The 26,338-nt window shown below is 47.3% G+C and overlaps 1 protein-coding gene across 2 annotated transcripts in view; it reads left to right on the top strand.

Annotated features, from left to right (window-relative positions):
- Positions 1-26,338, top strand: part of DOK4 (docking protein 4) — a 60,487-nt gene that overhangs the window by 16,594 nt on the left and 17,555 nt on the right. For both annotated transcript variants that reach the window (XM_063312937.1, XM_063312936.1), the window contains exon 2: positions 3,882-4,143. In XM_063312937.1, coding sequence (XP_063169007.1) covers positions 4,078-4,143 — 66 coding nt within the window. In that variant the 5' untranslated portion in view covers positions 3,882-4,077. The remainder of the gene's footprint in view (positions 1-3,881; positions 4,144-26,338) is intronic.

Genomic DNA, 26,338 nt, shown 5'->3' with positions numbered 1-26,338 from the left:
CATTACTGAGCAGGAGACCTTTATGGGAATATTTTATTGTTTACATCAAAACGATTGAATGCAGTTAGCTGCAGATAAATAGAGACCGGGGGAAGGAACTGGAGTCTTCAGATGGTACAAAAATCAAAGGTGTAGTTTACTCAACTGGGTGCCCTCCCTATTCTGGATTATGAGTGTTGTGAGCTAACCCATCTGGAGGGCACCGCTTTGGAGAAGATGTTTGAACTGTTGGGCGCTTGGATTGCCATTTTGGGTTAATGGTTGAAGGCATAGACTAGGACCTAGAGACCCAAATCCATGGCTATCCTCAGCTTCTCAGGGTAACTCAGCCCAGCCTGCTCCAGAGTCCTATAAACACCCCTTTGAGTTCATGGCGGAAAGGTGGGACATCGCTCAAGCAACCAAACCAATAATACATTTGTAATTCTTTCGGTGCTCAGGATTCTTTGCTGCAAATCATGAACATGGAGAACCCGCTGGTATCTTTCTTATACAGATTTAGAGGAACTGTTTCTAGCCCCCAGGGAAAAAGAGAAACCATCCCAAACTCTTGGACCATCCTTGTAGAGACTTGCATCTTCCCTCTTGACACTGCAGATTCCCTGGAATGGGCTGATATTTTATTATACATATTTGAAGTGCTAACTGTGGGGGGATTATGCCGCCATATGATGCTGAAATGATGCTGAGCGTTTCTGCGGGTGTGAGGTGTGAAGAATTGCCAGGCGACATGGCAAATCTTGTTTCTCTCTGTTTCTCACATTTTGGTGTGTCTTATTAGGATCAGAAGACCCTGTGTGAATAAAAGTTGTTGACATTGATCTGGAGCATTCTCAGGGGCGAAGTGAAGAAATTGCCTGGGCTGTGTGGGAGCTCAGCATAGCCCTCGAGACTCTCGTTGCTATGAAAGCCGTCCTCCATTGAATAAACTTCATTGTTTCATAATTTGTATCGCCCTCCACTTACGGATTCTGATCTCAGGGTCCTTTATTATCAGCCCTTCTTGCTTTCCCTGTCAACTGCTTTGTGTCCCGCTTTGCCTAAATATTCTGGAAAACTCAAGATTGACCCAACAAAGGGTAGTGTTGGATGCTCAGCCCTGGATGTGACAGATTCCCTCGCATGGAGTCAAAGGAGAATCTTTGTGTTTTGGTATCTCAGGAGTAGCTGTCCTTCATAAAGGGGAATCAGAAGTGAGCAGTTTGGATTAGCTTTTTCAAAAGTTGAAGAAATCAGGACAGGTATTCCTTCCATACATTGCCAGAAACAACACACAGGTAGTCCTTGCTTAACAACCATTCATTTAGAGATGGTTCGGACTTACGATGGTGCTGAAAAAACCAATTTACGACCAGTCCTTTTGCTTAGGACCATCGCAGCATCCCGGTGGTCACGTGATCATGGTTTGGGAGCTTGGCAACCGGTTTGCATTTATGACCGTCGCAGCTTCCCGTGGTCACGTAATCGCCATTTTTGACCTTCCCAGCCAGCTTCTGGCAAGCAAGATCAATGAGGAACTGTGTGATTCACTTAATGATCACCACAAAAAGGTTGTAAATCGGGTCAGATTCAGTTAATGACCACATCGTTTAGCAACCAAAATTCCAGTCCCAATTGTGGTCGTTAAGCGAGGACTACCTGTATTAATATTTGATTGGTCTCCCTCAATTCCTTGATTGCAAAGTTGCAGTCAGCTAAAAAGCCAGCGGTGTCATCTGCTGGGAATGAATGAGGAATGCTGTGGGGCAGAGAGCATGATGCCCATTGTAGAATGAACACATTTAATCTCCCAGGTCCACCCACTGCCCCGGCATTCAGGATGTGGCCATTCTAGAGTCAGCAGTAAAGTTCAGACAGGCAGCGTTGGCATGCCAGAGCTTAGCAATGCAAAGGAGCCATTATGGGATGCGATTTCCCCTCCCTTGCACAAGTGCTTCCTTTTGCAATGCTTTAGCTGACATCAGTGGGTTGGTGTGGCGCTTGGAGGGGGTGCAGACACAGCAAGGTGGGGACAAGGGTGGTGTGCTTTCTGTCCAGGGACAGCTTGGAGTTTCGGGCTTACATGCCAACTCAGCTGCAGCTCAGGTGGTGCAGACGTGGAGAGCCCTTTTCCCTGCCTGCGTGCAAAACTTTAGCTGGGGTTTATTTTTAGCAGGCAAAAAGGCAATAACAGGAGCTGGGAAATGGTTGTGAATGAAAGGGGCAGTCCCAGCTGGAGTTTGGGAAAGGGCTGGAAATATAACAGGGCAGGAACAGATTGTGGGGGCGGGGAGGGGGACTGAGCATCGCAACCCAGCTCAATCCTACCGCTGCAAATTCAGGGGTATGGTGTGGAGCGGGGTTTCTCGACCGTAGCAACTTTAAGACATGTGGACTTCAACTCCCAGAATTCCCCAGCCAACAAGCTCAGTGCAGGCAGAAGCTTCCTTGAAGCCCACCGGTCACAGAATGCCTGGATTCACACCACACGGGGATGGGTCCTTTACAGCCATGTTTCTCCACTGTGGCAACTTTAAGACGTGTGAACTTCAACTCCCAGAATTCCCCAGCCAGCATGTGGTGTGGAGGCATTTTGATCTGTAGGAATGACCCACCCATCCCTGGCCTTGGCCGTGAAGAGCAGAGAGGCCTACAACTTTTTTGAAAATGTACTTAGCCAGGGAGCAAAAATAGGCTGGAGGACCAGGGGAATACCCACAGGAAACTCTGCTCATTTTACATGCAAATTGTGCATTTTTAATATTTATTTTAAATGCTGGGGAGGTGGGCAGCATGATTGTATTCTGCTAGCTAAAACAAGCCTACTGCAAGGGGAGAGAAAGGTTGAGCAGCAATAGGCAGTCCTGCTGGACGTAGCAGGCTGCATCCAGTCATCCAAAGAGCACTAAACTGGGCATCCAGACTGACACCCTGCAACCCTCCATGTAGGCCAGGCACAATAAAAAAAAGCATGTTTAACTTGTTTCATGTGTCGATACACTGGAAAAAAGAAAATTCCCTCCCTGAGCCTGATACAGCAGCAAAAAGTGCGTTTTAACCTTTGATAGGTCCGCACAGACTGTATTATCTTTATTTGCACTGGCTGCTGTTAATGCTGTCCTTTGAAAAAGTCCAGCGTCATCAAACCGGAGTGGCCGAACCAGGTAATTAGGCAGGGATGTCAACACGAACAAACCCGTGGTACATCCAGACTCCTGCATGTGCCAGCCCTTGGGATTTAATTAGCCAGCCAAGTAAAATTAGTAGGGATATACGCTCCCAGTTCGTTAAGGAGATGAGACTCGCTGTTCTATTTGGAAGTGCCTAACTTTGATGAGGTGAGGAGCCGTCTGCCTTTCCGATTGTCATTTGCAACGTGGCAATTGGAGATCTGGGAGCGGCAAAGCCGGAGAGGAATTAAATCAAGGGTTTGCAAGGCTTGCTCTCGTTTCAACCGGTCTCCTCTTCAGGGGCTTCCCTTCTGAATTCCTGCTTTGCGTTGAAGAGTGAGGGGGAAAAAATGGGAAGGTCGTAAGTTATCCTGGTCAGATAGAATAAGGCACCCAGAAGGCAACCGAACAGGCTTGCTTGAATGGTACGGTTTGAAAGTCTTTTCTTTAAAAAAAAAAATTATAATAAAGCATTCTCTTCGTTTCTGTTCTTGGGCCTGGCAGCGGAAGCCTCTCTCTATGAATTTCAGAGCTGGAGCGCCTGCGGAGTTGAACACTAGGCTGTTCCATTCCCCCACACCCTTTTACTGTACCAGCCACCTTGGATTCTCCTGAATGGTTGAGTCTGGAGTGGGGAGAGGGGAGGAAAAGAGGAAGGGGTGGCGAGTGGGGGGAGCCGAGCACGAGAAAGATGTCATGATCTCTAATCTATCCGTCATTTTTATTTTCCAGCGAACCGGCAGAAGCAGCCTCCGGGCTCCCAACTAGAACAATGCTGGAGGGGAGGGGAGGCTGCGTGCCAGCTGAAGTCTGAGAACAGGTGAACGGCAAAGGAGAGGGCAGGGCGAGATTGGCGCTGCCCTCGACGCTGCTGGCTCTGAGAAAGCGGCGTGGAAGAGGCGAAGCTCGGCAGACCAGCGGCTGAGCCATGGCTACAAATTTCAACGACATCGTCAAGCAGGGCTACGTGAAGATGAAGAGCAGGAAACTGGGGGTAAGTGCCAGCGCATCTCCGCGCGGCCAGTGGGCAGATTTGGCGCCTGTCGGGGTCTTGGTCGAGATGCGGGCAGGTGCAAAGGGCAAGGGGAGGTGGACTGGGGTGAGCTGCTGCTTTTACGCAGAAGAATGTGCGCGTGGGGGAGCAAATCTTGGTTCTCGGAGCATCCCTCCCAGACAGACCATCGTTCCCGCGGAGTCTGCCGGGGGTGGGGGGTGGCTGGAATTGGGTTGGGGGCCTGCCCCTTCTGGCATTGCTGCATCAAGCTGAGCATCTCCGGAGTCCAAGCTGCTTCTGCTGGGAGGGATGCAAAATGCTGATCGGTACAGCTCATTTGAAAAACCCTGCTTTTTTACGGAAGATGCCGGTGTGTGTGTTGGTGTCTGTGTGTTCCTCTGTGTGTGTGTGTGTGTGTGTGTGTGTGTTTGTTTTGCCTAGCCTGAATAAATCCACTCAGGCTCTGGGGATGATTTTGAATGGCCTGGAGTGGAACATTACTGTGGCATTTCTTTTCCCCGGGATTCCCAAAAGCTTGAGCTGGAACAGCTAAGCATGTGTAGGAAAATCTTTCTATTGTGTTTTGGATGGCTTGGAGGAAATTGGTAGCAGGTTATTTTTTTATTTTATTATTTATGGTATCGGCTGTGGTGGGGTTTTTTGCCCCCCCCCCCCGCCGCCTCCAGATATTTTTATAAGAGATGTCTACGCAGCTTTCCCGTGCTTTCCAAAGTGGTTGAGCAGGATTTGGGCAGAAATGCAAAGAGTTGGATACAGGCAGAGAGATTTGCCTCCTTCTCTGTCGAGTGATGCAGAATCAGGCGGCTGCATTCTTTTCGAAGGAGTCTGGTGGCACCTTTTTCAACTAGCAAACATTATTAAAAGGGAGAAGATTTTGTGAGTTACAGCTTGTGCCTTTTAATAAAATGAGTTAATCAGAAAAGGTGATTCTTCTGATTTGTTGCTGCCACCGACTAACACAGCTGTCCTCCTACAGTGGCTGCATCTGGGCAAGATCCTCTTGGGTGCCAGCCAAAAGCCCAACAAGATTGTTTCCCCGTCTGGGTTCTTGGTAAACAGCTCTGGGACCTGGACTTGTAAACCTCTTAGCTGCCCCTGTCATCCAGCAACACCTTTAGGGGAAGCGAGCATCTCCCTTTCTTAACCGATTTTTATTTTCTTTGTCATGAAAAGAAGAAGCCCACCTTTTTCCTCTGCAATAAATACTTCATACTGCCTTAAATCTGTCCCCAGCGTTCAATATTGTTGGAGGGTTTTTCAAAAAAAAAAACCCAGAATCAAGAAACAAACTTTTTACAGGATGCAGAAAACCGGGGTGTGCAAACGTATTTGGCAACAATGGTTAGGTCAAGTAGCATCGTGCAAACCTCTGTTTCTCTGCCCTTTGGGCATGTGCTTTCAAAATGGTTCTTGGGCCTTGACTCTACATCCTGCAGGATTCCCATCCGTTATATTAATGATCACCAACAGGGCAGCTTTCCTCCACCTGATCCCTTACAATACTTAGGATCATAGCTCCCAGAATTCCCAGATGGCATGGGCAAAGGTGATTCTGAGAACTTAAGTCCCAAGCATTTGGAAGGACTCAATTTGGGTAAAGATGACTTAGCTTTCTGGTTAAGGTGAATGGTTCCAGGCTTGTCCAGACCTTTGAGGAGGAACGGCCCATTCGGAACCGTGTTGTTGGTTGCAGTAAATCTCAAAGCAAAAAGAGACACATTTGGGTGACCACAGCAGGCCCAGCTCCTGCCCTTCTCTTCCCACCTTCCTTCCCTGCTGCAAGACATACCCTCTCCTAATTGGTATAACAAATACAAAATAAATAAATTTGGATTTGTACATAGAGGCACTGAAGTATGTGATGGTCTCATGTTATTTTGGCCATTAAAAAAAAACGTTTCCCTGCTACAGGGAGTGGGGAAGTAAGACTGGGTGTTGTGGGTGGAGCATCATCCTGAAAGGCCTAGGTGACGGCCCCAGTTGGTATCCTGGCCACGCCTATTTTGTTGGTGGCTGAAAGCCATTGAGATCGGTCTCAGCATGCTGTAGGACCTCTTCAGCACCAGCACAACCTCCTGAAAGACAGGCAGAGTTGCCATCATCTCAAAGGTGACCTATTCAGCCAAGAGCTGCTGCCAGCAAAGACCGAACATTTGACAGAAAGTTTCCTGCAGACATGATGCCACATCTCTCAAGGCACTGAGCTCTTTGTGTGGGATGCTTAGAGCAGAAGCCCACAACCCTTTGGGGCCACTAGATGCACTGGGAATTCTGCGAGTATGCTATGGGCACTCCCACAAAATGGCTGTTGTGGTGGGCGTGGCCAAACCCAAGCCACCCATTTCTCAGAAGATGACCAAAGGGCTAGGCTGCAGTCACCCATCTTTTTACTTTCTAAGAATGCCTCCAGGATCTGTGTGGGGCTTAGAGACATGATGGATATTCAGGATGCTTTGCTGAGGAGTATGGTAGCCTCCTGTTCAGTATTTTACTTAGAAGAATTGAAACAGTAAAATTACATAGGTCAGGGAGCTTGGCAGGTGTCAAGGAACATGCCAATAATCCCCAGGCACCATGCCGGGGACTTGGGGACCAGGCAGTTGCACCCTTGTTACCCCAATAGCAACCAGTGGCCGCTTCTCTGCCACACCCATCAGGGTGTGTGTTTGGTTTGTCTCCCATTGTGGAAAGATGGACAAATCCATCTCTTTCCCTTTCTGCGAAGTTTCAAGCACAAGACTGTGGATTTTTCCAAATATTTAAAAGTCTGCACAAAAATTTGGGTGGATGTTGTAGGCACAGAAGTTTCCTTGCTTGTTGGCCCACTAGTTCCCTCAAGTGTGTGAGCTATTTTTTTTTGTTAAATGCCTTTTTGTACACAATGGCCTCAAATCTATCCATTGTGGAGATCACATTTGACTGAAGCATAGTTTTTGTTACTTGTGTTTGGCATTGGAAAATTCAGATAAGTGCCATAATGAAGGATTCTAGTCTCTGGTTAGTTCAGGTGCAAATTCACTTACATACTTACTTATTTATTTGCTTACTTACTTACTTAGGCTCATAGGCCACTTGCATCATGGCAGGACAGAGACATTAAACAATAAATGATAAGCCATTTCAGTAAATCACAGACAGGATCCTACCATCTTCTCTGCCCCGAAGGTTTTTTCACAGTCAAGTCTTAGCAGCTTTTCTGAATGCCAACAGGATGGGTGCTGATCTGAAAGAGAGCAACAACAGAAACGGCCCATCCTTGTGTTGCTTAAAATTGGTATTCAAAGGGTGCCCTCCATGCTAGATCTTAACTAAATGGGTAGTCTGTCTGGAGAACTTGGTCCGAAAGATACCCAGGTCCTGAGCCATGTAGGGTTTTAAAGGGGATAACCAGCACCTTGAATTGTACTTGGAAGCGAACTGGGAACAGCCAGCCCTTATAGGGGTGGTGTTATTTGGGCAAACTAAGAGGCACCCTTAACTACTCAAGCCAATGCATTCTGATCAGCCGTAGCTGCTGCTTTTGAAGGATCAGAAGGAATCTAGTAGCTTCTAATAAAATTGGTTACTCAGAAAAGGTGCTACCAGACTCCTCCTGTTTTTGTTTTTGTTTTTGTTTTGTTTTTTGCCGTTGAGCTGCTGAGCTTGCCGATCGGAAGGTCGGCGGTTCGAATCCGTGTGACGGGGGGAGCTCCCGTTGCTAGTCCCAGCTCCTGCCAACCTAGCAGTTCGAAAACGTGCCAATGTGAGTAGATTAATAGGCACTGCTTCGGCGGGCAGGTAACGGCGTTCCGTTTAGTCATGCCGGCCACATGACCGCGGAAGTGTCTACGGACAAACGCCGGCTCTTCGGCTTTGAAACAGAGATAAGCACCACCCCCTAGAGTCAGACGTGACTGGACTTAATGTCAAGGGAAACCTTTACCTTTTAGACTAACATAGTTCTCCTCCTTCAATGTCTTCTCCTGAAGACCCAGAAGAGATATTCATTGAAGAGATATTGAAGAGATATTCATGCCATAATGCCAAGAGAATTTAGTTGCAAAGACAGGAAGGGCAGAGAGAAATCCTCTACTTTCTCTCTCTGGTAGGTTATAGATAGTTTGCACCATACCCATTTTTCCTGTGCCACCTCAGGTGGAGAACTCATGTGTGAACTGTGCAGTCATCATCCTCCAGGGTCAAGGAATGGCAAAGCCAGGCCTGAGAACAAAACAACATTGAAAAGGGAGCAGGAATGGAATCTCTTTTATTACTCAAGCCACAGCAAATCTTTTCCAGAAGTCATTGTCAAAGTAAAGGAATTCACCTTAATCTGTGGCATTCTTGCTGGGGCTGGGGGTTGGCTCATCTTTTTATGTTCTGCAGACGACCAGTTGATTGGACTGCAGTCCTGTTGGAAGCCGTGGGTCGCACGTGAAGTCAGCAACAATTTCTACCATTGTGAGAGTGTGTTGCTGTGATTGCAAAAATTGCCACCAGCTGCGTTCACAATCTGCTAGTCCCTGCATTAATGTTTCTGTTTGTGACCACAGACTGGAAGACAATTGAGATAGCAGAGATTGTCTTACTTCCCTGTGGATATGGGGGAGGAGGAAATACTATGCAAACTGGCCTTGAACCAGTTTACAGATCCCCAACTCCCCCCCTTTTCAGAAATGTATACATTTCTGTTGTGTGCGTGCTTCCCTTAAACCTCTTCCCCACCCCATCCCTTATCAAATCCAGGATATTGCTTTCGTTGTCATGGTTTACGTCAGTAATTTAGAACTTTGAGCAGCTGAAGGAGATTTTCAGGAGCAGACTGTTAGCTCCAAACTAAGGCCAAAGTCTCCCTATATAGGTACATGATTTTCTTCCAATGCATTAATGAAACTGACTGGTGGGAGAAATCCAGTCGGAGAAATTTAGGGCAAAGGAGAGGAAGAACATCTTCAGACAGTAGATAGGGAATTCACCACCCCAAGATACGGCCATGGCCACTAGCCGAGGCGGCTTTAAAAGGGAATCAGACACAATTATGGGGCGGAAAGCTTGGTCCTGTTCCCTAATCATAAAAGTGACGTGCCGCCCACTGTGTAGGAGACAAACACAGTTCTGGGGAGCAAAAGGAGGCCAGGCCTTTAGTGTTGTGGGGTGTGTCCTTGTCACACAGTTTTTTCGTGCAGGAAATAGGAAGTTGGTGCTTAGGGTTTCAAAGATTAATACTCAATCGAAGCCAGAACTTTTCCTTTTAGGATTGATGGACAAACAGTTAGAAAAAAGCCATGGAGGATTATTTCCATATCTGATTATTGGGGCGAGATTACTATGCACAAAGATGGAAAGATTCGGCATTATCCACCCTGGAGGAATGGCGGGTGAAATTGAGAGAACTTGCTGAGATGGACAAACTGACTTAGAGAAAGGACAATATCTACATTTATTGGTGACTGGAAACCCCTTATGGACTTTTTGCCTAAAAGTGAACATGAGATTTATGGCTTTGATGATTAGACAGGATAGATTATAGAAAGAAGAGAATCAGGATTGTAACTTTGGAGAGAGAGGTTAACTTATAATTGTACTTATAACTGCTGTGAACAATATCGGAAGCTACTTCATATCTTTCTATCTTTTTGTCTGTCTCTTTTTTTCTACTTTCTTCTCTTTTCTTTTTTTTTTTATTGCACTTTTAGCTTTTTCTGTTCTTTCTGTTTCATTTTCCCTGTTCTAATTTAGTTTGGATTAGTTCTTATCGCTTTTAAAACATACATACATACATACATACATACATACATACATACATGAAGTTAGTCACTGGTTGTGGAGGTTACCTTAAGTTCCTACGTTTTCTTGTGGCAGAAGGGCTAATTGTGAAGCTCCAGGGAGGATGTGCTTTGGGCGGATGTCCCCGGTGCACACCTGAGTTAAACAAACCTATTGGTCCAAGACGGCTGATCCGCCAGCTGCCAGATCGGCCTTCGGAATGCAATTTTCCATTGCAGCTTCGTTCTTGTTCTCTCTCCGGGAAGACCTGCTGGGGCAGAGCCCAGCACACCATCGTCAAAGTGCACTGTCCTCTGTGACTCTGGCTGGATCCTCTGCTCCAGTAGCCTTTGTGCCCCCAGGGGTCCCGCTCCAGATCCAGGGCAGCGCTCCAGTTTCAGGAGGCTTGGCGTTGGGCTGCGCGGCCAGGAAGGGAGGCCCATCTGTCTTCGCTGCTGTGCTTCCTCTTACGTGCATTTTTTTGCTGTTGAGCATGGAAAAGGAAGGTATGCACATAGCTTTCCATGTATGGTTGTTTTTCAAATGGATGGTATGGTTTTCATCACCATTACGTATTGGGGAATTGTGTGCCCCTCGGTCGGTGGATTGGAGCAGCCTATAAGCCCTGCAATCAATTAATTAATTAATTAACTAACTAACTAACAAGAGGACAGCCTTCCCCAGATGAGTGTACTACTCCAGGATTGCCAGCCAGCTACATTGGGGGTTACATTGAATGATGTTGCTGTAGGAAATGACTTGCTGAAGCTTTTAAAACAGGGACGCAAAATTTATGGGAGGCCACGCTTGGCTAAGTTCCTAAAACTCTTTATCGGTGATGTTACAAATATTAAGGAGGAGAATGCTTCAAACCACAGGGGGAATGCCAGTAAGGCTGGAAACCTTGTCCTTTCGGAGAGATTTTCTAAGAAAGTGTGATTCCTGCTGCCAGCAAACGTGTTGAGATGCTCCGAAGCCTGTCAGTAAAAACCATGAGATGAAAATATTGTCGGAAAATTTACTACTTTCTACCTTACATGGGAGTTGTGAGAATAAATGTGAAGTGTTCGGCATTTCGCCGACTATCTATTTTGGAAATGACAAGTTTAGAGCATCTCAAGGCCTAAATGGATTAAGGCAGGGCGGGTGCACCTCCTCTTACTTGAAGATTTTTCCCCATGGTGCTCAGATATGTAAATTCATGAGTTCATTTCAGTATAACCCAGAAAAGTTGATTTAGACTGAATATTGCGATTTCCTTAAATCTGACTGCATAGGGATTTGAATTTGGGGATTCCATAGTGGTTTTTGTGGTTTGTTGGGGGGAAAAAATGGCAGGGACTGAACTCACACATTATGTGAACCAGGAATGGGACACCCACAGGCTCCATGGGGCCTCCAGAAGCTAATCTGGGGCCCACCCCACCACTCTTGAGATGTTGGCATTGTCCCTTTGTCTGGTTTTCTGTGGTTTTAAAGGGTGGGAAAGGGAGCAGTTTGGCCAGGTTGATGTAACATATGAAGCTGAAACCAAAGAAAGACCTTTATGGTTTAGCCAAAGCGTGAGCCAAGTTGCCATAATGTCATTGTCCACAGCAGCTGTCTGCATTCTGTACAGCGGGCAGTGAACTGTGGTGGAAAAATACTAAATGGGATGGTGGCACACATTTATCAAGGTGGGAGGGCTGCTGCCACACATCCCCTATAATGTTTAGCAGACCCCAAGGCTTGAAATTTAGGACTCTCAATTTGCAATATGCATATATTTGCGTGGTATGTTAGAAGATCAGTTTCTGCCATTGCCAAAAATAAGTATTTGTCAGGGACTGGGCAAGGAATGCTGCTTCACCGGAAAACAAAGGCTGGGTTTGCACAGTGCCCTAGATTAAATTAAAATGGGGTGGAATTTGTGGTTTGGTGTGTGGCAAGGATCCAGCCTTTGTCTAGGCATGGTGTCTGAACAAGCCATCCCATTCAGCCCTCACAGGGCTACTGGTTTGGACAGAGAATGTGTTATACCACATTGTGTGAACAGGTTTAGAATCCAGAGTTGTAAATTGGGGAACACCAAGCCACTGCCCGCTTTCTCTCGAACAGTGCTTCTCAACCTCAGCAACTTAATCACAGGATGCTTTAGCATTCCTCTCACACTTTTCTTGGGGGTGCGTTTGAGACGACTTCTTTGCTGGCAGGGGCAGAGGGTGCTAACGGGATGTGCTTGAACTGGGTGGCCTCTGTGGCTCCTCTCAGCTCTGAGTCTGTGCATGGCAGTTCCACTAAACAGGAGTGGATGCATTTTATCCCAGCTCTGGAACGTCCCTGCACGGAGGGGGAGGAAAGGGATGGTTTCGGATGGGTTGGATGGCCAGTCCTGTATGGCATTTGGCTCTGCAAATCTGAGCAATTTTATCAGAAGATACATCTGGTTTGATTAATCAGTGCTGGTCACCCTCTGCGTGTTTCCTCATATAACACAGGGACAAACGCTTCTCAAACGTCTGTGCCTAGGCTGACCATATTTCCTTGAGACAAAAATGGGACATTGGGATGGCAAAACAGGGCAGGGCTGGGCGACGGGCTGGATCGGCAGGCAGGAACTTCTCCGGTTTTCTTGGGCTGGGAATCTTCGGATTCCTTCGTTTGTGAGAGGCAAGGCTGGGCTGGAGAGTCTAGTAAACGGTTGTCCCCGACAAGCCATTCCTCCTCTGGCCGTGCTTTTATGTTCTTTTCTTCCCGCCCTTTCAAGGCGGGAACCAATCGGCTCACCCTTTGATCACCACCTATCAGCTGATCCTTTTTTCATTTTAGGTTTCCCGCCGGGTTGAGCTCTGTGGCTTTTTCCTCACCGTTTCTGCTGAGCTCCCCCTCCTTCCACTCAAAGTCAGACTGCATTCTGACAGGTTCGCGGGAACTTTCAAATGTTTAAGTAAGGTTTTTAGAAAACGGGACAAAATGGACATTTATATTAAAATGACGGGACGGTCTGGAAATGTTAAAAAAACAGGACTGTCCCATTCAAAACGGGACGTGTGGTCAGCCTATCTGCACCAGTGTTTCTCAACCTTCTCAACTTTAAGACACATGGACTTCAACTTCCAGAATTCCCCACCCATCAAGTCAGATGTCAGGACGTTACAAGCTCCATTGGCTTGGCAAGCTGCAGTAGTTCAAACCAGAGTCCTGGCAGCCAACCAGTGTTTGAGATGTGCTGCCAGCCTTGCCAGTGAGTTCTGTGTAGAGAGGCTAGCTTTTGCAGCCCTTCTTTCCTTCCAGCTCTGTATCTTGGAGGGCCCAGTGAGCAAAATGGGTCAACTGAGTGGGTTTTGATGCTCCTGCTTACTGGACAGAGCTGGTTTCACCCTGTGCATGATGGGGTCTGTTTAGGATTGAATTTAACCCACCATGATGGGTTGATTTTGTTAACTGACCCCTTTTTGGAGTTCCCACAACACATTAACCTTCCCACTGACCCAGTTAAGTGTGCTGGGGGAACAAGGGCATTTTTTAATTGTATTGATTTTTAACAGGAGAGCGCAAAGCATAGAATTAACCTTTATTCCTCACTGAAATGATTACCTGGCCCATGTTTGTGCCCTTAGATTTTTATCTGTTTTTCAGCCAGCACAGCAGCTTCAGCATTTACCTCTTTTACAGTCTTGCATAAAACACAGTTTAAAGCTGACATATAGAAATTAACAAGATGCACCAGTGGTACAAGGTGAGTCATGCAATTGATGGTGTTTTATTCATCTTCATATCTTTACAGAGTGAATTCTGCTTATATTAGGGTGTTAAGGGAATGTGGCAATTAACATTTCACCTCCGCTATGCTGAATTCAATTCTTTCGGTATTTAAAGAATTCTGAGCTGTTGCAAGGTATGTCCGTTATTGCAGCAAACAGTGGGATTGCAAACCAAAATAAAATGAAAAATCAGTGACCCCCTTCCCCCTGCTATTGCATATTGGCTGAGGAAAATACAGGTAGTCCTCACTTAACAACCATTTGTTTAGCGACAGTTCAGACTTACAACAGTGCTGGAAAAGAACAACTTATTACTGGCCCTCACACTTACAACTGTCACAGTGTCCCCACGGTCACATGATCATAATTTGGGCCTTTGGTGGCCGGTTCACATTTAAGACTGTCACAGCATCCTGTGGTCACGTGATCACCATTTTAGACCTTCCTGGCCGGCTTCTGGCAAGCAAAATCAAAGGGAACTGTGTGATTCGCTTAACAACCACATGGTTCACTTAATGCCTACAGTGATTCGCTTAATGACTGCTGCAAAAAGGTCGTACAATTGGGTCGGATTCACTTAATGACCACTTCGCTTAGCAACCAAAATTCTGCTCCCAATTGTGGTCATTAAGCAAGGACTGCCTGTATTGGTGGCACCTGAGATGAAAAAAAATGATCAGGGCAGATTCATTTGTGCTGTAGAATTGGTAATGGGAAAGCTTGGTTATTCAGTTGTTAATTCACCCAGGGTTTAAAGTGACAGAATAGGCATCGCAACGCCTTGGTGCAAACCCGGACCCATCGTACTTGCGTCCCAACATCAGACACAAGTATGTGCGTCTGTGGGGGTTGCGTCATGATGCCAGGATGACGCACGTTTTGTCACTTGCAGACCCCTGTGGCAATTGCTGCACCAAACATCCAAATGTCCCTTTTGTCATTTTACAGTTCCAGGAAAAGGACATTGATAGCCAGTCCTTTTTAAACATTCTCTGAGAAGGCCAATAAACGTGTGAAGAAAAGCTTTTGTGGAATGAGAAGCGTGAGAATCATCCTTCTTGCCATCTTGGGATTGTCTGGGTTTTTGCAGCCCAGATCTAGCACCTCTGCCAAAGATCTGACGTGTGTGGGGGTTATGCTCCCGGTAGATGCAGGGGGTGCGTCTGAGTGGTTAAGTCCACACACTGTATGAACAAGGGCCAGACCCGTAGATGCCCCTGTGCATCCTCCCAGAGATCAGTACGCCTCCTATAATGTTCTGGAAGGCACTGAAAGCCTGGTTATTCTTCTAGGCCTTGGGGTAGGATGGTGGTCAGTCCTGTAAGATTGCGCGTGCTCGCTCTCTCTTGACAAATCTCTTCTTTCATTTTATTATTCTAGCTTCTAGTGTAAAGCTCCCAGAGTTGCTGGGAGTTGGCTGTTTTTTTAAATGCCTGTAAACAAATAAGACATGATGATGGCAGTCCATCATGGCAATGGGCAAGTGACACAGAGTATGATCCCATCATGATAGAGGTGGCAGAAATTGCCTTCCTTGTCCACGCCCCAAGGATGCCAGTGGCCAGGACTGTGAACCCCTGAAACCTGGAGAGATTCTGCTAAGTGGCTTAGAAATACTGATTTAGGTAGACTTATGAACGGTCTTGATACAATGCAGCTCCTTGGCTGCATTCACACAACATGCTAAACCCTAAACCTGGATGAACAAGCTCCAGTTGCTGTGTTCACACAGCACACAACAGCCAAAGAGATCGAGTTGTAGCTTATCAGGGTGGTCTGGTCCACTTAACATGCTTAAACAATTATTTAGGACTACAAATGCACTTTTGGCCTAATCTGGCATGAACTGTTGTGTTCTCATGGAGGTAAGGGAGCCCAGAGGCTTACAAGGAGGCGGTGCACATAGCAGAGAGCTTCAGAAGATGATCTGACGAAGCCCAGTTTCAGCAACACAGCGTCAGCCTGCTCTGTTGTAGACCTCCAGTTGCTGTTTTTTTCTTAAATGGCCCCAATCTCATGGAGATGGCCCAAACTGGCAAAACATTTCTGCATTTTCACATGCGATCTTGCAATAGTTTGCGAAATCAAGATAAATTAGCAACTGCAGAATCGGGATGGTACCCCTGCCCAAACGTGTTGCTGGGCCTTTCATTAAGCAAAGAAAATTCCCGTGTGACAAGGGAAGAGAGGCACCCAAGGGAGCTGAGGGGGAGAGTAGAGACAAGGAGGACAGCTTACCTAAGGCAAAATTTAACCTGGGCCCTCCCAGCTCACTCTTTATTCATGCAGGCATGCAATATCCGAGCTGGGAACACCATTTCCCAGGCTCTGTTTGCTGAACAAGCGCTCTCCAAACGCTGAACCAGCCCCATGGCTCGCTCCCAGCAAGAGAGAGAAGAAAGCCTCCATGCTGGATCCCACCGGGAAGGATCTTCTGGAGGCCCCACAGAGGCAGGCAGGTGGCAGCTGGCCTGGCCTTTGAAGTCCCTAATTGAGGCTGGCTTTGCAGAGGGCTGGCCGGTGGAGGTGTTTCCTTTTGAGAGCGGGTCCTCTGAAAGGACCGGAGATGGGCTGGCCGCGGGGAGCGTGCTTGGCAGAAGCTCTGCTACATGTGAACAGACGTTGCTCCCCCGAGGGACTTGTTAAATATCTGGCACAGCCACGGAAGAGGGTGGGTTTCCTCTTCTGGGGCGTTTTACGCAAGCTTTCCTTTTGCAGATGTTTGCAGCAATAGTCCCCCCCCCCCAACTGTATTCCCTTGAAGGTTGGGAATCAGGATGGGATAAACATTTATTCTGTATTTTTTCTCACGCTAATTTCCCAAGTTTCACTTCTCCAACATTATGCCTGTGTTTCTCAACCTCAACAACTTTAAGATGTGTGGCGTTCAACTCCCAGAATTCCCCAGCCAGCCATGCTGGCTGGGGAATTCTGGGACTTGAAGCCCACACATCTTAAAGTTGCCGAGGTTGAGAAACACTGATCAGTGCAAATGGAAACACAGCTCATGCCCTCAATATTACCTCAAAGTGCTGGTGTTGAGAAACATCTGCACAACCAACATACATTAGGAGGGTGCCCCAAAATGTACGTGAATCCTGTGCAAATTTTCTGTGCAAAATCACAGACCAATGCAGAAATGAGATGGTATGAAGATAGTTTGGGGAACAAACTGAGACACTGAGTGCCATTGGATTTGTCAGCTTCACCCCTCCCCAGTTGTGACGAGATTCAAGTGAGAGAGGACCTTGGAAACAGGCTTGTTGAACTAGGGCACCGATGCGCATCTGTCAACTTTCAGAACTGAGTTGAAGGGTTGATTGAGAATTCTGGAAGTTGAAGTCCACCACGCTGGGACTGTGGCCTCCTCAGCAACCCACAGCAATGCCAGAACAACAGCATGTATGCAATGACACAAGCGTGCAAATGGCCCCTTCGTGTCCCAACATCTAGCAACCTTGGGTTGTAAGGTCCCGGCATTTGCATAATAATGTTAGTCATGCCCCTCCCCACCAACCTGTGCTGATGTTTTTGTGGATCTCATGGACGGAGCTGTGATCCACAAAAAGCTGGTGCGTGTTCGTCTCTCGAGTGCCGTGGAAGTATCTGGCATTTTTGCTGCAAAAGAGCAACACAGTTGTCCCTCTAGAGCAGGGGTGGTCAAAAAAAGAGCTGGAGCTTCCATCGCAATTTGTGGCTGGCATCTTGACTTTTTAGCATGCCCTGTGGACACCTCTGCTGAGGAATCTGAAGTCTTGTTCCCATAGGAGGAGGCAGTTCTTGCTGAGAAATCTGAGCAATTAATGTAGGACAGTGAAGAATCTATGCATTCAGTCGAAGGCAGGGTATAATTCATGTATGGAATTAATTGGCTCCATGTGGGTCAAGTCTCCGACTCAGGGTGGGGTCAGATATTAAAGTTCTCAGGTCAGCATTGCTGGAGAGTCCCACGACTGAAGGAGATGTTTCCCTGTGGGTGATGATGTGTGCCTTGTAGTATTGCTGACATGGACCAGGGAATGTTATCAGGCTGGATATTCTCATCACTTTTGGCTGGCAACCATAGACGGAGGATTCAGTAGACTTCTGTAGTGGCTGGAATTCAGGAGCACGCAAATCTGCAACCTTGTGGTGGAGCGTGAAGTTCCCCGTCATTCCTGTCCTTTTTGTGGAAAGTTCTGGCCATAGCAAGATGGCGCAATGAGGGACTGGCATGCTACCCAAGAGCCCAGGAGCGGCAGCTGCCGGGCATTCTGCAAAGCCAGAGAGTCTTCAGAGCGAGCTGGATCACCGTCTCCCTCCAGCTGAGCTGCTGCAGTTTCTGAAAAGGCCAGCTCCTCGCCTGCCTCCCTGCAGCTGCAGGGTAACCGAGACAGTCACACATAAATTCATGCTAATAACATTTTTTTTAAGGGGGGGGGGTTGGGGAGAAAGAAAAGTGGGGTCGAGAGCAAGCGAGGCAGAGAACAGGAATGTCTGGAATCTTCTTTGAAAGATTGGTATTAGCGCAAATATTTCCCGTTTTCTGACGTATTTGCAGTAGAGCAAAGGCCAGAGGAATTGGCTCTGGGAAAGCACAGCTATGGGGCAACGGGTTCAAGAATTCAGTAGGAAAGAAGCAGCTAGAGAACTTCCCAGCCAAGCTGGGGGTCAGCCTAGCTGTAGCCCAGCCCTCCTTTCTCTGCTGGAATGAAGCATCTGTGCTGTGATTAATACTGGCCTTGTGAGGGGTAGGGAGTCCCAAGAGCAAGGGTGGGTTGGTTGGTTTCGCTGTTCCCCCCTCCTCTCCTGCTCGGTGGGTCAGAAGGATCTGCTCCCTGGGAGGTAGACCCTTCCTACAGACCATCATAAGTCAACGCCAGAAGAGACACCCTTATTGCTGTGCTGATTTCAGGGAAAAACATGGCCAGAACGTGAACCCCTCTTTCTTTGGCAAGGCCAGGGATGGTTTTCTCGCGGGCCCTGGCTGAGTCCAGCCCTCTCCTGAGCTGCGGGAGATGATGTGGTTGAATCCATGCACAAGGAGCTTCCCTTTCCAATGCCCCGGCTGCCCCCTTTTCTGTTCTGGGGTGAGAGCGCTGCTCCATGGGAATTGCCAAGTGCTCAGCCCAGGGACAATCAAAGCCAGAAGGAAAAACGCTTCTCTGGGCCTTTCTGGTAATCGCTAAGAGTTGCAAACAACCCCCCAGATCTAGGCTCCGGGGACCAAGGTTCTGGTCCCTTGGCATTTCCCTCCTGCATGGCTGCTCCTTGGGCACAGGGCCGTGTTATTTTATTGGACAGTCTTTGTAGGAGCTACCGGTTCTTGGTCTCCATGCCATCCCCATGATGGATGCTCCCCACGGTTCACTTCTGCCTTTTGGGATTATTTGTTTTTCCTGCAACCCAAGTGGGCTGCTGCTATCACACAATCTCTCATCCTTGGGGAGATGCTATCTAGGTAAGATCATAAAAGACATCATTTGTTTTTCAGTGCAGGTGTGGCCCAGGTAGGTCAGTACGCCAGTCTTCGAGCTCCTGCCCCCAAATAGAAGGGGATCTAGCCTTGTTTGTTGTCTAGAAAATGAAAGCACAGGTGCATGATTTCCTTCCTTCCTTCCTTCCTTCCTTCCTTCCTTCCTTCCTTCCTTGCTTATGATGGGAAACAAAATGGTGGGATAGGAAGTGCCTTCAACAATCCCTGCCAAGGGCAGTGTCTGCAGCCACTACACAAGATCACAGGATAAATGTGGAACAGGGAAGTAGCCATGGAATTCAGCTTTCTGCAAATCCTTTTTTAGTCCGTCCAGATGGGCAGAGCATCATAGGACCAGCGTAGATGGGGAAGTTGGTGGATGCATGTCTGCCTATCTCATCATGTTCCATTTTTGGAGAAGACTGAAAGGGGCATTTCAGTGGGTGCCAGAGATAAAGTACTCTGGGGGCTGGAAATAGGCCTGCCTTAAAAGGATAGGTCTCTGGCTCAGACTTAGCCCACCCCATGTCCCAGCGGTCCTTCTACTAATCTTCTCAGTGAAAGATTGCCTGGTAGGGAGAGAATTAGTGCCTCAGGGCAGATTGAGACTTTGGATTCTGGATTCAGAATGATAGAGGGCTAGAAAGCATTCTGAATTCCTGAGCATCCAGTGTCTGTTTTTAATTGCCACCCTGGGCAACACTCGGTAGTATGTGAGGGACCTGTGACTGTTCTTAGGGTGGCAGGTTGCAGAAGACTGCCTTTTATTGGGAAGAAAGGGAAACAGCGATGCATAGCTTTTCCTTTAAGGGAAAGAGTGAAAATGCCGTCTCCTTCCCTGGAAAGCCTCATGGCTTCCCTCTTTCGCTCAACAACGTGCGTCATGCGGGCAGCATGTGTAAAAGAGGGCAGGGCTGCCCTTCCATGGCTGTGGCTGTCCCCGGTAAAGGTGCTAGCGGTCCAGATGTCAGGGACCTTAGTCCTCCCTGAGGTGCTTGACCAGGGTTAAGTCCCACCTCAGAATGCAGGGGAAGAATGGAGGACAAGAAAGGCACCCACTTCCCTTATCCATACAAAAAATACTCTTTCTGGTTGGTTAATGAATAACCCACTTTCCCCTCATAAACTCGGGCCTAAGCAGTTCACAGTGGCTGTTAAACATGGAATGTGTAGAAAGGAAAGCAGTTTGTTATCAACTGTGTCAATAAATTCCTACGGTGACAGTGATGCTGTCAAGGCCTTGCCCCAGTGCCTGGAGACTATAGAGGTCTGGATGGGGAGGAACAGCTTCAGGCACAACCCTGGCAAGACTGGGTGGCTGTGGGGCCACCCAAGCCTGGGGAACTTCCACCCTTGGCTCTGGATGGGGCTCATGCTGGTGGTATTCAGCACTGGTGCACAACTCAGGTGTCTCCTGGACTCTCAGCTCCTACTCAAGGAGCAGGTGACAGCTGTGGCCAGGAAGGCTTTTGTATAGATCCATCTGGTGTGCCAGTTGCACTTGATCCTGAACAGAGAGGCCTTCCTCACAGTCACTCAAGTCTTGGTCACCTCACATGTAGATTATTACAGTATGCTCTGCATGGGGCTGCCCTTGAAGACCACCCAGAAGATGCAGCTGGTCCAGAATGTGGCAGCACAGTAGGAGCATGTCTTGGCAGCCCATGTAACACCGCTGCTTTGTGGGCTGCACTGGCTGCCATTAAGCTTCCAGGTGCAATTCATGGTGCTGGTTATTACCTATACAGCACAGAGAAACTGTTGGATGGACTGCATGTCTTTGGTTTCTGCCCATCCTTTCCATTCAGAGCTGGCAAGATTCAGGTCCCCTCAGTTCAGCAATATTATCTGATGGGATCCCAGAAGGGTGCCTTTCCTATCATGGCACCCACCTTCTGGAACTGCATCATCCGAGACACTTAAACGGGCCCTACTGCTCACCTTCAGGCAAGCCTTGAAGACCTTGCTCTTCTCCCAGTCCTTGAGCTAGGATGAGTAGAGGCCTCCTTCGGCATGGCTTGTTTGTGGTTAACCTTCCAGTTTAACCATTGTGTTTTTTCTTGATTAGTTGTTTTTATGCTTTGATTTTATCCAGAGTCATCTGGAATTGGATAGCCTTATAAATGAGAGAGAGAGAGAGAATAGAATAAGAAAACAGTATTCGTTCAAGAAATATAGAGGGCAATTACAAGAAGACAATGAAATAACAACTATAGAGCAAAATAAAATTGGTAAGCCAGAAACAGACAAGGCATGCTAATGAATTCTGCCTTTGTTGGCTTGCTGGACTCCAGCTTGGCTTTGTCGCTGCTGTTGAAGAGATGGCAGTACCTCTCTTGGCTGAATTCCTCAAGAGCAGATGGATAACTAAAAGAGAAATGCTGAGGAATAGTCATGAGGGCAGGTCTCCAGGACAGGGGAATCTTTAATTTCAGACATGTCATGATTTGGGGAGATATTTTCCACACTCAGCATGGAGTTATTGGGATTTGAGTGGGTTTCGCAGATGCATTTCCAGTCCATTGTTAGACTAAAACAGTAGACCATGGTCAGAAATCTTGATTTCTGAAAAATCCCAGGCAAAGGCTGGCTGACCAACAGCTTGTGCAGAAAGCAAACGCTAATATAGAAATTAACAATATGGTGCCCACAGTGCCAAATTTAGTACAGTGTTTCTAGATCATGTTTGCAAAAAACCCCAAATAAACATTTAAAACATTTAAAAGGACCACTTCTTTCCAAACATCAGACCTTACTTACTTGAACATGTTGCCATTTTTCCTGCAGTAGGAGTTCCAAAGGGCAGGTGCTGCGGCAGAAGAGGCATGCTTTCTGGGCCCTGCAGGTGACACTCTTTAACTGACAAGACCTGCAACGTGCCTCTTCTGCCAGATGGGTAGAGACAGTTCATGAAGTCAAGGGCAACCATGGTATTCAGCGTCAACCTCCCTCTGCACAGAGGGAATAGGGAATGGCCTTGAAGGACCAGAGGAAGTGCTGTCACCAAGGCAAGGATCAGGTAAGAGGTGCTTGAGCCCAGGCCAAGAATATAATGAGAAAACATCCTGTTCACATGAAAATAAAGTAAGGGCGGGTGAAATCACATTCACACTTGCAAGGTTCTGTTACTACAGATGTTACAGTGAAAGTAGTTTTGACCTATATGACATTGGTTTCTTGGGTAGGGTAGGGTAGGGTAGGGTAGAATAGATTAGTTTATTGGCCAAGTATGATTAGGCATACAAGGAATTTGACTTTGGTGCATATATAATGATTAATATATATAATGAATGCTAAGATATAATGATTGATAATGTACGGTAAGACATGACTGCTAAGATGTGACTGGTAATGCTCGGTTAAATGAACGTATGTTAGACAACAGATGCCGTATATTGTCCCTTAATTCTCCCTTTAAATATGAGTGTGTGTTAGTTAATAGCCGTAGTATTACGTCCTTCAATTTTTTTTTCTTTCTTGATTGTATAGTTTCAGTAAATAACATTATTGCTTTACTATTGTTTATTTTTGATGTTATGTAAATACATTGAGAGCTCCTGCACCAAAGTCAAATTCCTTGTATGTCTAATCATACTTGGCCAATGAAGTATTCGATCTACCTATCTTAGTCTGGTCTATCTTGTAGGGGTGACACCAATCTTGCAAGTCTCAATGTGCTTTCCCCTCCCGTACTTTATCTTTGTCTGAACTAGGGAGGGGCTTGTCTGAGATGTTTTCTCAAATTATATTCTTAGTCTGGGCTCAAGCCTCTCTTATCTGACCCATGCTTTGGTAGTGGCTCTTCCTCCTGTCCTTCAAGGCCGTTCTTTATGCCCTCTATACTCTGTCATGGCACTAATGACATCACTGGATATTGGTAGCAGAGGTGAGTGCCTTTTGGTGCTGAGCCCTCCAGATTCTGGGATCTCCCCCATAGGATCAGCCTCCAGTTCACCTCTCTCAGCTCCAGAGAAGGGGGTTTGCCCTTGCTCTACCCAAGTACGATATATGACCCAACTGTCCTTTGTGGCCATCTGCTGTAACCACAAGCATCTCCAAATAAGGACAAGAACCTGGCCATATGAGTGGGGATCACACAAGAGCCAATATTGGGGTTGAGGTCGCCGCCAGAGCCAAAATGGCAAGTCAGCCAGAGACTCAACTCCACCTAGGGCAGCTGGCTGGAGAATTCTGGGAGTCCACACATCTTGAAGATGCCAAGGTTGAGAAACACTGGCCTAGAGTGTTCACCATATGCTTGCCCAGAGCAGAAATTCAGGGCCTGGTTCTTTTTATCTTTTTGCCCTTTTTCTTCTCTTTCTTCTTTCCAGTACTCAGTGCTAAGCTCTTCAAGACAACTTTTGAACAGAGGAAAATAAAACTGGGGAATTCTGGGAGTTGAAGTCCGCACAGCTTAGAGTTGCCAAGGTTGAGGAACCCTGATCTAGGGGACAAAGGACTCTCCATGAAGCCCATGGGACTTTTTCTAGGAGATAGTATATTACCTGTTCTTGCAGCGATGTCAGAAAACTCACCATGGCTTTCTTTTTCTGGGATGAATTAGTTGATTTGCTAAAATGGGATCTTCATGATGCAGTCAGGGGGGTATTGAAAAGCAATATTCAGTTCCTTATATTTCCCAGAAGCAAGGACATTACTTAAAGGCAAATGCTTGTTCCTGTTTTTCTCAGAGCTTTAATTCTGTGTAGATGGAGCACTACCCTATAGCAGAGGATGATGTATTTCTGTCTAATAAAGATTTTTCCTCAACCGTGTATCAATCTCAAAATATTGCTTAGCTCAGAATTGTACAACAGTTGGGAAGGCTGCATGTGAAAATATGTACGCCGAGGATCATTTTCTTAAGTTGTGTAAAAGGCAGGTATAGAGGCTGTATGTAAAAAGAAAAACAAGGGTCTAGACTAGAGAAATCTCCATATGAAAACCTGTCTGTTCATCTGCACACACAGATCCCACACAGTGATGTGGAGCTTTCGCATACCAGAGTATCATTAAATGCATAGGATAGCAACCTGTTTGTTTGGGTTTGCGGAACAAGGCCATAGAAAACAGACCACGGTTAAAGCAAGCTTAGCATGTAGTGCAGATACAGCTTTAAGCATCTAACCTGGTTAAGTGTGCTGTGCGTACCCTGCTGATCTAGGTAGGGGGCAGTGGGCTTAGCATATTTCTCTCTTGTGTATGTTACTTCAGAGAACTGACGACTCTCTTTCAGTACCGTATTTGACCAATCAGGTCTAGCAGGCTGGGTTGTTTTCCCCGCACACAATTAATCTTGTTGGCTTGATATAAAGGGGAATATCTGTTCCAGTCTAAGCTTTAATTTAGTTCAATTATTCCATAGGGCTCTGGTGGTTAGAAAGGCTCCTGAGGCTCAGAGGGCCAGGTCACTTGTGCCTAGAATTCAGTGGGATGGAAATGGAGCCCCTTGGTGGTAGTGGGGTGGAGGGCTAGGATTTGTGGGGGAAAGATACAGAGCAGCTGTTCTCAATCTGATGCCTCTGGGTGCATGGAGACTTTAACGCCCAGCATTCCCAACTGGCAGAATGAGGATTCTGGGAATTGCAGTTCAGTGCATCTGGGGACACCAGGATGGAGAAATCCAGTGTAACCCTGGTGATTCAGCGGGCTGCCTCCTGACTAGTGCAGGTTGATCTAGAGGCTGGGGGCCAGGTGGCTTTCCCACCCAGCCTGGATTTGCCCCTTCACCCAGCAGTGTTGACCTTCCTGCTGGAGGCCCCAGGAAGGAGCTGGTGAAACCCTTGAAACTGCAGGCCACGTGCCCTGAGCTTGGCAACCTTCACTGCTGCAATACGCTAATTGCATTCCCTCCATAATGGATCGAGCGTGCTATGAATAAAACAGAACCAAAGAGGGCTGCAAGTGTAAGGTGGCCAGCATCCATGCAGTCACTGTTGACCCAGGGAAGGGAGGTCAATGGGTGGAGATTGGGGGCCGGTTTCTGGCAGTGGTTGGCCAAAACCCTGGTTGGTGGTTGAGCCCACCCAGGAAAAGCTTGCCATTCCTCTGCCAAGAGGCTGCCACCAGCTGGGTAAATGGTTGGCCTTGGAGGTCGAAAACAAAGGCTCAGCTCCTGAGTAATCTGTGGCCAGCTGGTGCAGTCTCTCCATTTTGTTTCACGCCCTTCGGGGGTCTGTCCAAATCCTGATTATGGTCGTAGGGCACTGCCAGACGAGGGGGAGGTGGTGTTCCTAGTGCTGCACTGCAAAGAACATGGAGCTCTTTCCTTCTGTGATGGATCAGTTCTATGGTGGATGAAGCAAAACAAAGACGGGCTACACGTTTGAGAAGGCAGCCTCTGGGCTGCAGCTGGAGCTGGGCCAGCTGGCTCCATTCAAATCCCCGTTCGACCACAGAGGGTACCAGGTGAATTGGGGCCAGTCATGCTCTCTCGCCGGGTTGTTGTTAGGGAGAATAAAGTTAGGAGACACCCCTCGCCTAAAGGCATCCTTCAGCTTCTAGAGAAAAAGGCACGGTATCAATGCAACACCCTTAAGAGCAAACGAAGAATCCACAAAGTGTGATCTTAGGACAACCGCAAGGAGAGAGTTGTAACTATAGAGCAGAGATGACTCGGATTGCTATAAACCAAAGGCACAATTTCCCAGCATTTTGAGATGGGTCACAGGTGTATACCCTACACCGTTTACCAAACCGTAAGCCCAAAATGGGCCTGAGTTTTGTCCTAATTGAGCTGGTGACTTAATGGATGCATCCTGAAAGCTTTCTTGGGAGGTGTACAGTTGTGGTTTGCCATCCCCTTCATCTGGTGTAGCCTAAACCCTCAGATTTCCAGGGCAGCTCTGTTTCAAGTACTAACCTGGTCCAACTCTGCTTAGCTTCTGAGATCAGCCAAGGTTGGACAGCTACTGCCATCTACTGAAGCCAAACAGGCCTATCAATTTTTTAAAAAAAGCCACGCCACCCATCCATGTGAGTGATGTGCTCATACCCCCTAGGGTGGCCCTTCACCACCAACAGGTCGCTCACTCCTGCTATGGCAACTTGGTGCCCTCTAGCCATTCTGGACTACAGCATGAGTTATTAGCAATTCTCTGCTCTCCCCAATCCACTTCCCAGCCAGCCCCCCCTCAGCTGTCCCAAAGAGCTCCTGAAGTCCATGTCCTGGTGGTGAAACAGAGGTCTTTGGAGTGGCCCCTTCTCTGTGCTACCCCAAGCCCTGCAAAGG

The sequence above is a fragment of the Candoia aspera genome, chromosome 11 (genome assembly GCF_035149785.1).
Source record: "Candoia aspera isolate rCanAsp1 chromosome 11, rCanAsp1.hap2, whole genome shotgun sequence".
In the NCBI taxonomy this organism is placed as follows: Eukaryota; Metazoa; Chordata; class Lepidosauria; order Squamata; family Boidae; genus Candoia; species Candoia aspera.
The sequence above is the reverse complement of the archived record's forward strand: the minus strand, read 5'-3'. Positions and strand labels throughout refer to the sequence as shown.